This window comes from Ceratotherium simum, chromosome X (genome assembly GCF_057802395.1).
Source record: "Ceratotherium simum simum isolate JZ-2026a chromosome X, ASM5780239v1, whole genome shotgun sequence".
Taxonomy (NCBI): domain Eukaryota; kingdom Metazoa; phylum Chordata; class Mammalia; order Perissodactyla; family Rhinocerotidae; genus Ceratotherium; species Ceratotherium simum.
Window position 1 is genome coordinate 34,793,909 of NC_141940.1, and position 16,496 is coordinate 34,810,404.

At 34.5% G+C, this 16,496-nt stretch overlaps 1 protein-coding gene across 1 annotated transcript in view; it reads right to left on the reverse strand.

The window, feature by feature from the left end:
- Positions 1-16,496, reverse strand: part of LOC147911815 (uncharacterized) — a 97,110-nt gene that overhangs the window by 59,832 nt on the left and 20,782 nt on the right. The window contains exon 3 of the mRNA XM_087426419.1: positions 13,521-13,586. Coding sequence (XP_087282545.1) covers positions 13,521-13,586 — 66 coding nt within the window. The remainder of the gene's footprint in view (positions 1-13,520; positions 13,587-16,496) is intronic.

Below are 16,496 nucleotides of genomic sequence, written 5' to 3' on the forward strand. Positions count from 1 at the left end.
ACATTGGTTTATAATATTGTATAAATTTCAGGTGTACATCATTGTACTTCTATTTCTGCATAGATTACATCGTGTTCACCACCCAAATACTAATTACAACCCATCACCACACACATGTGCCGAATTATCCCTTTCGCCCTCCTTCCGCCCCCCTTCCTCTCTGGTAACCACCAATCCAATCTCTGTCTCTATGTTTTGTTTATTGTTGTTATTATCTACTACTTAATGAAGGAAATCATACGGTATTTGACCTTCTCCCTCTGACTTATTTCACTTTGCATTATACCCTCAATGTCCATCCATGTTGTCACAAATGGCTGGATTTCATCGTTTCTTATGGCTGAGTAGTATTCCATTGTGTATATATACCACATCTTCTTTATCCATTCGTCCCTTGATGGGCACTTAGGTTGCTTCCAAGTCTTGTTATTTTAAAAATATATTAGGAAATGTGATATAAAAACCAGTTATAAACCACGTAGGAACATAGAATCATGCATAAAAATTAATGTAGATTTGGAAAAAGGAAATCATGGACTTAGTGGGTTTCACTGACAAAAGGAAAGATATATTTAATCAATTTAATTTATGCAAGGCTGTTGATTCTTTCCTACACGACATTTTCAAGATAAGAAGTACAGACTTTACTGTGGGGGCATTAATTGGACACCTCCTATGTGCTGGACATGAGTTAGGCACTATTATATAACTATGTCAACATAATCTTCTGAAAAAATTATTATTATCCACATTCATCTAATGCATAAACTGAGGCAAAAAGAGTTTAAGTAGCTTATCCTACTTAATTATATAGTTATTAAAGAAATTGTCATTGTAAAATTATATAATTATTAATGAAATTGACTTCAGATTCTATGTCTCTGGTTTTTCCATATACTCTTTATTTGTGAATTAGTCATGCATAGGAAAAGCATCCCCTTGCTGACTGGGCACCTTGCCATCTCCTCTCTGCCACCAGTGTTGATGTCACTATTATCTCCACTGCCATTGTTGCTGCTATTGTAAGAATCTCTGCCAATAGGGTCTTTACTCTGCTGCCAAAACTGCTACCACAGAGCTTCTATCTCTATCCTCATCATAACAGTGGAGCCTGAGGGACTTCTCTCTTTCACTGCTGGTGCCATGTTGGGAGATGAGATTTGCTGCTCCCATCTCTAAAGGAGCAGGAGCAGGTTCCAAATGACTCCTAGTATGGACTAAAGTAGAGGTGGGAAAAGAGATGTGCCCTGAGTATACTAAGTTAGAACTCTAGAGGTATTTTCCTAATATATATATACTTTGTTTAAAAGGTGGTTAGGTTTAAAATACAATTAGTAATATAGATCAGTTACTATGGAGTAAAGAAATTTTTTGTGGGCTAACTTGGGACCTGATCTTCATTTATAACGTTGTTTCTATAAGAAAATTCTTTCTGATTTCAAAACAACTTACTTTTAAATAAACTCTAATTTGACACAAAAGGACCCTAAGTAACAACATGAAAACCTATGACAGTATGTTTTAATTCACTGATTAAGATAAATATATAATAAAATTCAGAATACTCTAATACTGTAATGTTGGTGCATAAATCAGTTTTAACTCAAGTATAAAAGTTAAAAGACAAAAGTATTAAAAATAACTATAGCTACAATAACGTGCTAATGGTACACAATATACAAAGATGTAAAGTATGACATCAACAGTATAAAATTTAGGGAGAGGAAAAGTAAAAGTGTAGAGCTTTTGTATGTGATTGAAGTTATCAGTTTAAAATAGTGTTGTGGGATGTTTTGTGTAAACCTCAGGATAACCACAAAGAAAAAACTTTTAGTAGAAACACAAAAGATAAAGAGAAAAGAATAAAAGCATACCAAAAAAAAAAAAATCAACAAATCACAAAGGAAGACACTGAGAGAGGAAGAAAGGAACAAAGGAACTAGAAAACAGTCATAAAACAATTTAAAAGATGGCAACAGCAAATCCTTACCTATCAATAATTACTTTGAATGGAAATGGATTAAATTCTCCATCAAAAGACACACAGTGACTAAATGGATTAAAAAAAAACAAAAAAAACCTCCAAAAATTTGCTGCCTACAAAGACTCACTTAAGGGGCCAGCCCAGTGGCATAGTGGTTAAGTTCACGCTTTCCACTTTGGCGGCCTGGGGTTCGCCAGCTCAGACCCTGGGTGCGGACCTACTCACTGCTTATCAAGCCATGCTGAGACGGTGTCCCACATAGCGGAGCTATAACTCTACAACTATGATATACAACTATATACTGGGGCTTTGGGGAGAGAAAAGAAAAAGAGGAAGATTGGCAACAGACGCTAGCACAGAGCCAATCTTCCTCAAAAAAAAAAAAAGACTCACTTCAGCTTTAAGAACACACATAGGCTCAAAGTGAAGGGATAGGAAAAGATATTTCATGCAAATGGTACCAAAGAGAGCAGGGGTGGCTACATTATTTTCAGATCAAATAGATATTCAGTAAAAATCTGTCACAAGAGACAAAGAAAGTCACTATATAATGATAAAGGGGTCAATTCATCAAGAGTATATATTGTAAATATATACAATATTGGAGCACTTAAATATACAAAACAAATATTAACAGAACTGAAGGGAGAAATACACAGCAATATAATAATAGTATAGCACTTCACTATCCCACTTTGAACAATGGATAGATGATCCAGGCAGAAAATCAATAAGGAAACAGTGGACTTGAATAACACTGTAGACTAAAAGGACCTAACAGACATAAACAGAACACACCATCCAACAGCAACAGAATACACATTCTTCTCAAGCCTGGAACCTTCCAGGATAGATCATATGGTAGGACGCAAAACAAGTCTTAACAAATTTAAGAAGATTGAAATCATATCAAACATCATTTCCAAACACAATGGTCCAAATTTGCAAGTGAATAACAGGAGGAAAATTGGGAAATTCACAAACACGTGGAAGTTAAACAACACAATCCTGAACAACCGATGGGTCAAATAAGAAATCATAAGCAAAATCAAAAAGTATCTTGAGACAAATGAAGATGGAAACACAACATACCCAAACCTATGGGATGCAACAAAAGCAGTGCTAAGAGGGAAGTTTATAGTGATAAATGCCTACATTAAGAAAAAAGAAAGATTTCAAATAAACAACCAAACTTTACACCTCAAGAAACTAGAAAAAGAAAAAAAAAATAAGCCCTAAGGTAGCAGAAGGAAGGAATTAATAAATATTGGAACAGAAATTAATAAAATAGAGACTAGAAAGACAATAGAAAAGAAAAAAAAAAACTAAGAGTTTGTTTTTTTAAAAGATAAACAAAATTGACAAACATTTAGCTGGACTAAACAAAAACATAAAAAGAGAGAGAATTCATATAAATAAAATTATAAATGACAGAGGAAACATTACAACTGATGCCACAGAAATATAAAGGATAATAAGAGACTATCATCAATACTTACATGTCAACAAATTGAATAATCTAGAAGAAATGGATAATTTCCTAGAATCATACAACCTATCAAGACTAAATCATGAAGAAATAGAAAATCTGAATGCACCAATAATGATTAAAGATATTGAAGCAGTAATCAAAAACCTCCCAACAAAGAAAAGCCCAGGATCAATTGGCTTTACTGGTAAATTCTACCAAACATTTTAAAGAAGAATTAATGCCAATCCTTTATAAACTCTTCTAAAAAATTCCAATCTCATTTTACAAGGCCAAAATTACCCTAATACCAAAAACAGACAAGGATACTACAAGAAAAGATAATTATAGGCCAATATCTCTCAAGAACATAGATGGAAAAATCGTAAAGCAAATATTGGCAATGCAAATTCAACAGTACACTAAAAGTATAATACACCAAGATCAAGTGGGATTTATTCCTTTGGTGCAAGGATGGTTCAACACACATAAATCAATAAACATGATATACCCCATTAACAGCATGAAGGATAAAAATCATATGATCATCTCAATAGATGTATAAAAAGTATATGACAAAGTTCAACATCCTCACATGATATAAACTCTCTGTAACTTAGATATAGAAGGAATATACCTCAATATAATAAAGGCCATTTATGACAAGCCTACAGCTAACATCATACTCAGCAGTGAAAAATGGAAAGCTTTTCTTTTAAAATCAAGAACAAGACAAGGGTGCCCACTTTCACCATTTCTATTCAACAAAGTAATAGAAGTCCTAGCTAGAGCAATTAGGAAAGAAAAACCAAATAAATGGTGTACAATTTGGAAAGAGAGAAGTTAAATTGTTTCTGTTTGTAGATGTCTTGATCTTATATATAAAAACCCTGAAGACACCACCAAAAACTGTTGGAAGTAATCAAAAAATTCGGTAAAGTTGCAGGATACAAAGTCAATGTAAAAAAATCAGTTGTATTTCTATATGCTAAAAACAAATTAATCAAATTAAAACAATCCCATTTATAATAGCATACAAAAAATTAAAATAGTTAGGAATACAATTAACCAAGGAGGTAAAACATCTGTATACTGAAAACTATAAGACATTGATGAAAGAAATTGAAGAAGACACATAAATGAGAAGACATCCTGTGTTCATGGATTGGAAGAATTAATATTGTTAAAATGTCCGTACTACCCAAAGTGATCTACAGATTCAATGCAGTATATACAAAATTCCAATGGCATTTTTCACAGAAATAGAAAAAATAATCTTGAAATTCATATGGAACCACAAAAAACCTTGAATAGCCAAAGAAACATTGAGAAAGAAGCACAAAAGAAGCATCACACTTCCTGATTTCAAAGTATATTGCAATAGTATAATAATCAAAACAGTATGGTACTGGCATGAAAACAGACACATAGACCAATGGTACCGAATTGAGAGCTCAGAAATAAACCCACGCATATATGGTGAACCAATCTTTGATAAGGGTGCCAAGAACACACAATGAGGAAATGATAGTCTCTTCAATAAACGTTGCTGAGAAAACTGAATATCCACATGCAAAAGAATGAAATTGGACCCTTGTCTCATACCATACACAAAAATTAACTCAAAATTGATTGAAGACTTAAATCTAAGACCTGAAACCATAAAACACCTAGAAGAAAACAGGGAAAAGCTTGACATTGGTCTTGGCAATGATTTTTTGGATATGACCCCAAAAGCACAGGCAACAAAAGCAAAAATAGACAAGTAAGACTATATAAAACTAAAAAGCTTCTGACAGCAAAGGAAACAATCAATAGAGTGAACAGACAACATGCAGAATGGGAGAAAACATTTGCAAACCATCTATCTGATAAGGGGTTAATATCCAAAATATATAAAGAACTCCTACAGCTCAATAGCAATAAAACAAATAACCCAAGTAAAAAATGGGCAAAGGACCTGAATAGACATTTCTCAAAAGAAGACATACAGATAGCCAACAGGTACATAAAAAAGAGTCTCAACATCACAAATCATCAGGGAAATGCAAGTCAAAACCACAATGAGATATCACCTCACATCTGGTAGAATGGCTATCATCAAAAAGATGATAACAAGTGTTAGCAAAGATGTAGAGAAAAGCAAACCCTTGTGCACTGTTGGTGGAACATAAATTGCTACAGCCACTATGAAAAGCAGTATAGAGATTGCTCAAAAATTAAAAATACAACTACCATATGATCTAGTAATCCCACTTCTGGGTATATATCCAAAGGAAATGAAATCAAGATCTGGAAGCGATATCTGCACCCCCATGTTCATTGCAATATTATTCACAATAGCTAAGACATGGAAACAACCTAGACGTCCATCAACAGATGAATGGGTAAAGAATATATATAATTATATAATACATGTGTATAAGTATGTAACACAAGCATATAAGCATGTAACAAATATATATAATTATATAACACATATTATATAAAATTATATAACATATATATTACATATCATATTTATTATTCAGCTGTGAAAAAGAAGGGAATCCTGCCCTTTTCGACAATGTGTATGGACCCGGAGGATATTATGCCAAGTGAAAAAAGTCAAGCATAGAAAGATGAATACTGTGTGATTTCACTTGCATGTAGAACATAAAAAAGTTGAATTCATAGAAACAGAGTAGAAAGGGGTTGGGGTGTGGGGGAAATGAGAAGATGTTTGTCAAATGGTGCAAATTTTCAGTTATAAGATGAATACGTTCTGGAGATCTAATGTATAGCATGGTGACTACAATTAATAATACTATATTATATGCCTGAAATTTGCTGAGAGAGTAGACCTTGTGTCTTCACCATACACTAAAAAAGGGTAACTATGTGAGGTGATGGATGTGTTAATTAACTTGATTAAAGTAATCACTTCACAATGTATATATATATATCAAATCATCACATTGACACTTTAAATACAATTTTTCTTTGTCAATTATACCTCAAGAAAGCTGGAGAAAAAACAGTTATGTACGTTAAATTATAAAAAACAAACCACTTCTTGACAAGGGGAAAGAACACTGGACTATTCACTCACTCGAGACTACACACATTATTGGTTTTTCATTCCTAAGTAAACGACCACACTTTGATGTGAATGTATTAGCATTAACCAGGCTGCAAAGAAGGAACCAGAGTCAATGATTTCTTAAGGTCTCTTTCAATTCCAGCTTTCTGAATTTCTGTAATATAACCATGTATTAGTTTGCTAGGACTGCTGTAACAGAGTACCACAGACTGGGTGGCTTAAACAACAGAAGTGCATTGTTTTTCACAGTTCTGAAGGCTACAAGTTTGAAATTCAGGTATCTGCAGTGTTGCTTCCTTCTCCTTGGCTTGTAGATGTCCATGTTCTCTCAAAGTCTCTGTACATTGTCTTCCCTCTATGCACGTCTGCCTCTATGTCAAATTTCCCATTTTTATAAGGACACCAGTCATATTGGATTAGGGCCCACTCTGGTGACTTCATTTTAACTTGATTACCTCTGTAAAAACCTATCTCCAAATAAGGTCACATTCTGAGGTGTTGTGGATGAGGACTCTAACATCTTTTGTGGATGGACACTATTCAACTCATAACAAACGGTCTCACATATACACGTTCTTGTTACCACTCAATAGTATTATCTAACAAAATAGATTGTTACCCACAGAATTATAGCAGATTTTCTTACTGCTGAGGAACCTTGAACTCATCTTTAGTCTTATTTCACCTGAGACCTAGGCTTCTGAGATATAATGATGGATTCTGCAGCAATTATAAATGCTGCACCTTTACATACAAGGGGAAGAAAAGTTTCCTCTTCTCAATTTTGGCATTTGCTGAGGTCTCAGATATGTTTAGCAGACTTAAAACTAGAAGCTTCCATTGCTCTCTTCATTCATAATGTGAATAACTGGGGACAAGGAGAACATACCCTGGGCAGTTGCCAATATGTCCTAGACAATCAGGTCAACATTTTTCCTATATACCACATATTTTCATAAAGCAAATGGCACCTATATGACAAGAAGGTAGACTGTGCCAAAAATACAATAGGGTCTGGTGTTAGGTTGGTCTCCCAGAGCATATAGCACTCTTTAATTTGGAAGAATATTAATGTCCTATGAAACTAAGTTTTTGGTTCAGATTACATTGAGTTGAAAGAAGGAATTTCCCTAAACAGCTTCCTGAATTTGACAAGATTAATTCATTCAGCGATCATGCACTGGGTACCTATTTTGTGTTCTGTGCTATGCTAGGCACTATGAGGATATTCACTAAAGGTTGTAGTTCTCATTCACAAGGAACTTCGATTAACAGAGAAGATAAACATGTACACAGCCAACTTGAATGCAAAGCAACATGAAATAAGTGCTTTCATAGAGATAGAAACAAAGTGCTGTGGAGCCCAGAGGGGAGAGAGATTAATCATGTCTGGATTTCTTCTTCGGAACGTACATTAATGCCAATTTTTGTTCTTTTGCTTTAATTAAAATTCTAGAAAGTGAACTTGGGAAAACTTTGCAGCTGCATTTTGAGAACTGATCGTTGAAACCGGAGGGTTAAAACTGGGTACTGCAGCTGACAAACACGGAGAGTTATACGTCTGTGTGAAATGAAAATGCTGCTGCGTTAGATCAGCAATTCAATCAAATGTACCTAATCGTACATCAATCTAAACAGAACAGAGCCATACCTTTTCCAGTCCAAGCATACAAAAAACCTGCCGTGGGAATGGAAGTGAAGACGAAATCACTGCCATTTCATGAAATTTATGATGTCAAAAATGCAATTTAAGTTAAGCTGCTGCTAGAAAAATAAACGCATTTAATTAGATGTGTGGCAGACTATTCGTAGTTTTTTTGTAGGGTAGAGAAGGGTTTACTCTACACTACCCATTATGGTTGGCAACAGTTCCTCTTGGTGAATGAATCATTTAAAAATAAATAAATAAATAAATAAATAAATAAATAAATAAATAAATAAATAATGACAAAGAAACATAAATAAACAAATAAAACCAAGATGCTTTTCCTCATTGAAAAAGAGAAAAAAGATTCGAAAGTTAAGAGGACTCTGAAAGAAATTTCAATGTGTTTTTATGGTAATCAAAATCAGCAGCATGTGCCTATCATAACATATATTCCAAAGCTCACATAAACTTATACCTGAAATTCTATAGCTGCTAAAGAGAGACGATTAGAATGATCGTTATCCAAATCACATGAAGCATTTTCTGCGTAAATGCATAATAAAATTCTGAACCTTAAAATCTTAAAAATTATTAATTCTTATAATATTTCATAAAACCAGAATTGAAAAGGATTTTAAAATTATTTAGCTCAAACCCATCAGTTGACAGATCAGGAAAATGAGGTCCAGAGGGCAGAAAATTACCTGTCCAAGGTTCGCACAGCTAATAGACTCAGACTAGAACCCAGGTCTCTTGCTTCCCAGTCTATCTTTCCAATGGACTAATTATTTATTCCTCAAGAATACAGAATTAAAGATATTAATTCATGTTTTGCATATAAAAACAACAAGCCCTACTGCTATTCTAAGTTTAAATACATGGATTCTGGAACCAGACTGCTTAGATTTAAATCCTGGCATCCCCACTTACTAGTTGTGTGTTTAGTCAAATACCAAATTGCCCTCTGTCATGTTTCCTCATCTGTAAAATGAAGATGATAGCATACCCTACCTTTTAAAATTATTGTGAGCAATAAATGAGTTAAGTGTGAAATGCAGATATGTGCCTGAAACATAATATATTTTATTATTATTATTTATTATTATGTTATTATTATTTCAATCATCTAAATCAATAATTTGAACATCTTCCCATATTGGGAGCATTGCCTTCTACCAGTGCCTAATCTTAGCAAAATTTAAAAGCAGCTGAATTTATCTTCTCTGTGCTTATTCTTCCTTGCTGAGCCCTCTTTCCTCTATCTTTGGGTATCCAGTGTCCTGACTATTTTTGCTATATCCCATAATTGCAATGCCCTGTTTGGTTCTGTCCACCTCTGGAAGCAATTGCTATGCTCAAACTTGCCAACCATCTCTTCCTCACCAGAACTGTCTGGTTCTACTACCTCAGGGCCGCACGAAGTAATATCTGAAACATTAAATATCCTTGTTTAATACGTTGTCCTTTCTAAGGATATCGTGTTTATAGAAAAGATTGTCTAGTATTGTCACCTCAACAATAAGAAGAATATCTAATTAGGGAATTTCATATATTGTGGTAGGACAGTAGGAAGGGGAAAAGGAACCAATGGCTTTCAAGTATTTGTTTTTATCTCAGTTAATTCTCAAGCATGAAATATATTATTCTCTTCCATTTCAGAGATAAGGAGACTAAGGCTCAGCGAGAGGAGGTGACCTGCTTGAAACCATACAACTAATAAATTCAAATAGTAGGTTGCAAACTCTGATCTATGTGGCTCCAAAGTCTGTTCTCAGTACTTTTTGATAAAGAGTTCTGTAATCGGTGCTCCTCAAATCACACCATGTGTGCAAATGGCTCTTGTGCATTTCTTAAGACTGGCTTTTTTTTCTCTAGGAACTGCTGACCTGCCCTCAGGTTTGCATCACAATTGAAAATATATCCAGAATATTTGCTGTACTATATTATAATGTATGGAAAATTGAAGTATCCACCAAAAGGTATAATGTACCTCACATGGCAATTTTTGAATATACTATATATCAAACGCATATGTCACACATGTGAGATCTCTGTTGGTTTACCATGAAACAAAAAGATAAAGCAGAAATAAAATAGGTACAAGGGCATATTTTCAACAAATCAGTGGATCTTCTTGAATAGTTATTCCATAGTAGAAGGAAGTACAAGATGGTGCTTATATTAAACTAACAAAATACATTTTGCACTAATAATTGTTGACAGGAAATAAAAATGCATTACATGAAAACATAAATCCACAATGACTTTTCATTAAATCTGTGATATACTGGTTGGTAAGATGTAAGAACATAGCACATGTGAACTAATCTGCAAGCACATGAATTAGCGTAAATATGTCATGCGGTTCTCAAACTCTACCCAAAAAGGCTTAATGTCTTATATCTGGAAAAAAGCATTTTATCAGTCAATTAACTGAGCACCTAGCATCTACCTAGCAGTATGCTAGATGTCAGGGATACAAAAATAGTATGGAGCTTAGATGGGGCATGAGAAGAAAAGTCATCCATGTAAAGAAAGAAATAACAGCTAAATCAAGAACATATAAGCTAAGTGGTATAGACAAAGAGTGCTCTAGATCAAGGTGAATATTTTTGCTGGCTAGAGTATCAGGATGAAAATAGTTCAGGCTTTGTAGTGAGTTTATTGCACATAATTTAAGTTTTACCTAACTTATCTTTCGTCTGTCCTTATGAATGCACAATAGGGAAAGGTAAATGTACTTTCTCAAAAAACAATAGATAACAAAGGCTAAGTAAACCTGGTTCTATATACTGCAAATTGTAAACTCTGTGAAAGTAATCTAATAATTTGTAGCTTTAAAGCTCTGATGCTATAAAATACTTTATTGGATGCTAAAATAAAATGTGACACAAACCAAAAACATCCAAAACAGCAGAAAGCCAACTGAAAATAATAATCATTAACACAGACAGACTTTCCTCCACCTTGCTACTGCAAAATGGAGTATAGTATGGTACCAAGACACCCCATTCTTTGGATATACTTCAAGGTCATGAGCAACAATGAATAAGAGAGAAAGCCTATGAGTCAGCACCAGAAATATCAACACAAAGTATAGGAGAAAAGGGGAAGAATAAATAAAAAGAATAGTCCAACTATAGATTATGTCTAAAAACCAGAAGAAAGTGATGTAAGAAAATTTGAACAAGTATCCAAGGGGCAGGGATCACATAGAAACAAAGAATTAAGACAGAGCAATGGATCAAGGCCAAATAAGAAGAACAGAGGTAAATATAATGTTCAGAGAAGAAGCCCAGATTGCTGAAAGAAAGCCTAGTAGGCCAGCTTTGTAAGGCTGGGCTAGTCTTAGGCATGGATCCTGAAAACCAGCTGCAGTCTTAAAACTTTACAGACCTGGAAGATCCAGTCCTTCATTCTTCTAAGGGAGAATTGTGGATAAGAATGATACATGATTTGGGGGTTTGGAATCCTCATTTCTCATTTAAAAAGTTAGTTTGCTACTGAGTTGTTAAGCTAAAATAGTGGAGAAAATAGTCTTTAGGGTCAGGCCTTTGTTCCAGCTTAGATGTAAATGTTAGAGAGAACATTTTATTCTGATATAAGGTTCTTGAGAAGATCCATTTGGTAAGGTGTATAAGCCCTGGACACAACTACAAGGATTTTAAATGCTTTCTAGATTTGTAAAGCAGAACATGAATGGGTACTAAAATGGTTTCAAACTTTGAATCTGGGCAAAGGATCCTGCTTGTGGTTTAGACAAATGCTTTTAGAAATGCTTTCTCTCTGAATTCAACTCAAGCATGATTTAGTTAATTTATCACCTAATTGATTGTCATGCTGTTGTCATATTTAGAAATATTCCCACTGAAACACAGCATAACACATCAGATGGCTTTGTTGCTGTAGTGACTTGGTGAAGATAGCATTTCTAGGAATAATTTCAAAACAGAGCAGCTTTGAATTGGATTTGTAGGAAGATAATGTGACTTTTTCTTAAGGAATGTGCCAGCACTTGGGAACATTCATTTATCTTTAGTATACTCTATCTGCACTTTTGTCAGGCATGGAGAAACAAAACAAAACAAACAAAGCACAAAACATTCATAGAGGATGGTATAAAAAAGAATACTACCCTACCCCTACCTTCTAGGAGCTTACAACACCAGAAGAAATATTTACTTTACTACCCCCAAATTGGAAGAAACCCAGCTAAAATCATTCCAATGTAAGTTAAAAGAGTAACAAAGTACGGTTTCATTCACTTTGCTACTTTTTTAGCAAGCACAGAGCCAAAATAAACTCTGACTAATTTAAATAAACTTCAACTCCAGCTACATATTCTCTCCATTTCACCTCAGGATGAGGGTCAGATTTAACGAAGGTGTTTACTGCCACTCCAAGGAGGCAGAGTGAGAAGTGTTCAAGTCTTTGCCTCCTTCATGGGACTAGAAAGAAGTGTTATTTGATATACATTCTCTGTGATTTTGCTGAGAAAGAAGAGGTTTTCAGGAGCAATCTATTCTCATCACCAGCGTCAGAAACCAGTGAGCCTAATCCTGCCTTAAGGTAAAGAAAATAAAATATAATTCTTCCTAAGATGGTATTTCTTTTTTCAGGGAACCAATTGACTTAGATGGGCACTTGGCTCTGATAAGAAAGCATATTTCACTCTTTTACCACTGAATAAAACTGGGCTCATAACTTTTAACTTGGAAAGAACACACGTATAATTTAATTTTGTGAAAATTACACAGGTGATTTCTCTCTATATATAGTATTAACTTTGTAATAGGAAAAAGGAAGCCAATCTAAGATTGCCTAATACATCGTTTAGTCCAGTAGTGTCCTCAGCTGAGTTACTCGGGTGATATGCTATATTTTATCTTAAACTTTAGAAAATCAATTCTCTCCTATGTACCATATTCTGAGCGAACTACAATCTTAGGATCAACACTCCTATTCTTACCACTATTCCTTTGTGCCTCCAGAACATTCCTATTCAGGAATGAAGAAGTTGCCTCAAAGCAGTAACATGTTTATCCCAGCACATTGTAGTACTTATTATCTAAATCCAGTTTGTCAGACTAGGGCTCTAAAACAGTATTTTTCAAGCTATTCTTGACAAAAGACCAGTTCTCCCACCCCCAGCCCCCACATTGTTATAAAGTTTTCTAAATGCCTACTCTCCATTTCTGTATTTATCTGGTCCAGTCCTGAACCAGTACCATTCTACAGACTATATTTTGAGTAGCACTGCTCTAAATGAAGAAGATAATCAGAAGGTACACATTTTGTCAAGAGAAGGGGAAAGCAAAAGTTTGCACTAGAGACTTACGTGCTGTCTGGTGGGAGAAGGCAGATCCAAGAAGGATGCCCCACAGTCTGGTAGAAAGGACATCTCCTAAAATGGGAAAGCATGCCATGGAAGATTAGTAACTGAGAAACAAAGTGAATCTCAGAAAGAAGATTCTGTCAATATTTTTAGAATTCTACAAGTCTAAGATGCAAAAAGTTAGGAACAACTTTTGATGTAGTCATAAATACCAATAGTAACTGTTCCAAAGTAATTAGTGGGATGCAGAAATACTAGTTATCCAATTTTACAACTTTGTAAAAACCTCTTGAGCAGCTGTTATGAAATTTTAAATTTTTCTAGCACCTTTGGACTATAATCTTGCTAGATTTCAAAAACTCAGCAGAGTTGAGCTTAGGCAGAAACTAAATAAAAAGAATAGAAAAAAAATCCTCATACGTTGGTGTATAAAATATTTGGGGGAGATTCAATTATGGAGTTTCTTGTTTCTGAGCTAAAACATAAACCAGCTTTAGGGATACAATGTTTTCCGATAAGGAAGAGATGCTTTGTTTTGAAAGAAAGGATGATTTCAAATATTAATGACCATGCAGTATCTTCAGAGGAGTAGTATATTAGCTGATGATCCCAGAAAATCATCCAGTGAGCAAATTTTGATTTAGCTTTCTACTGAGATGCCAAAAATGGCATGATTCTGCTGCCACAGGTATTAGGTAACTCATCCAAATCTAAAACCTGATGAGAATAAAGAGAACAAAATGAAAATTGCATTATAATTTAGGGTGGTCAACCCCAGATGGAGTTATTTCCACAGGGAGATTCTCAAAGCCAGGGCTAGAGAGGTCAAAAGGCAGAAGAGGACCCAAGACAGAGTAGGCACCACCAAGAACCAATTCGTATTCCTTTGATATTTTGTTTGACGAAAGGTCTGACCCTTGTTCGTAACTATGAATCCTATGACTACTGTCATAGTTTATTTCAACACTCAGAAAGATATTATTTTTGTTTGTTTTTTATTGAGATATAATTGACATATAACATTATATTAGTTTCAGATATATGACATAATGATTCAATATTTATATATATTTCAAAATGATCACAATAAGTTTAGTTAATATCCATCACCACACATAGTTATAAATTTTTGTGTGTCTGATGAGAACTTTTAAGATCTACTCTCTTAGCAACTTTCAAATATACAATACAGTACTATTAACAATAGCAATAATGATTACTCTTAGCATTCACACGGGGCACAATTCCATGCTTACTTTTAATTTTTGACTCAACTTTTTGTTTGAGAAGCTAATTTTGTGTGGATAATGTAGACTGTGTTGTATACGAAGTGAATTCATTTATATTTAAAATTGCTCATTACTAAGGCAAAAAAACAGTCTCAAACACTGAGGGTGAATTACATATACTATCTGGACATTCTAGATTATATTTATTTTCACCTATAGCTTATTTTGCCACATGTGTAGCTCATAAAAACTAAATGTATAGTAAATGCATTTTCCCCACCATGATTTAGAGTGAGGTTGCATTATTCAGTAAAAGAGAGAAAGCCCGGTGGCCTAGTGGTTAAGTTAGCGTCCTCTGCTTCAGTGGCCCAGGGTCCACCAGTTCAGATCCCTGGAGTGGACCTACACACCGCTTATCAGCCATGCTGTAGCAGTGTCCCACATACAAAATAAAGGAAGACTGGCACAGATGTTAGCTCAGGGAAAATCTTCCTCAAACAAAAAGAGGAAGATTGGCAACAGATGTTAGCTCAGGGTGGACCTTCCTCACCAAGAAAAGAAAAAAAACAATTCCAGATGGTTGATTTCACATATCTGATGGTCACAGGAGTTTTTTTCTTTTTAGCTCAAATATAAACTAGAAATTTGTTCCTGGAAAGAGGGAGCAGGGAAGACTCACATACACAAAGCAGCAACCAGCACCCTTTCGTTTTTCACCAAGAAATCAGGTAAACTTTTAGTATTAATTGCGATTTCTATGCAGAATTTTATTTCAGAAATTCCAACTTCCATATAGCTTTACAATGTCTTTCCTGTTTAATTAAATCCTACCTTTTTAATTAAGAATGCATGCTTTCATTATATTTGTCAAAGGAAGAGGAGATACATAGGCTAATTCACAACAGTCTTATTTGTACTCTATCTGCAACTGAAACCATTTGTTTGTCTGAAGGTCTTCTTAGTTTAAGAAAGTTATAGTGTCTTTTAGTAAAAGAAAATATGCAAAGCATTTGAAAATAAAGTGAATTTTTACAAGTCATATATTTTCTAGCAGAAACCTAAAGTCTTTCTTCTCATAGTTTAACAGATTCAAGGCCCTCAGTTTTACTTAAATTCCACAAGAAGATGTCACACAATAAGGCTACATATTCGACCCTATTGTATATGCATTTCTAATCTTTTTCTCTTCATAGACATTAGCTATCTTAGATGGTACTAGGCAGAATAAATGCCATTGTAGGGTTTCAGGAGAGACCCATTATATATTGTGGCCTAATAAGTTTAACAATTAGAGTGAAAAAAATCCTACCATGGAATTAGGGTCAACTAAAACAGCAGATAGACTAAGGGTTGTGTCATTCCCACTTAGCCCCCTAATGCTGCTCTGACTGGCAGTGCTAATGCAAAGAACTCACTCCCTCCTCACCCCCACCACACACATATGCCAAATGATTCCCTTTGAAATGCTGCAAGCAAATCAACTATACTTGTGGAAAACACATGCAGATTGAGATATGTAATTATTTCTCACATTTAGACCTTAATTACTATTAACTTCAATCTTGTTATTTAACTTCATCTCAATCTTCAGCTATGTGATTTTCTTGATATCACTTAAAGGTGAATTATCCCCCAAAAGACCTATATTGTCTCATTCATTAATCCCTTCCATTCTGTCCTGTTTGAAATTCAATAAATAATGGGAGTGAACTATCCAGATTCATAACCACAGTTCACAAACATTGCTTCT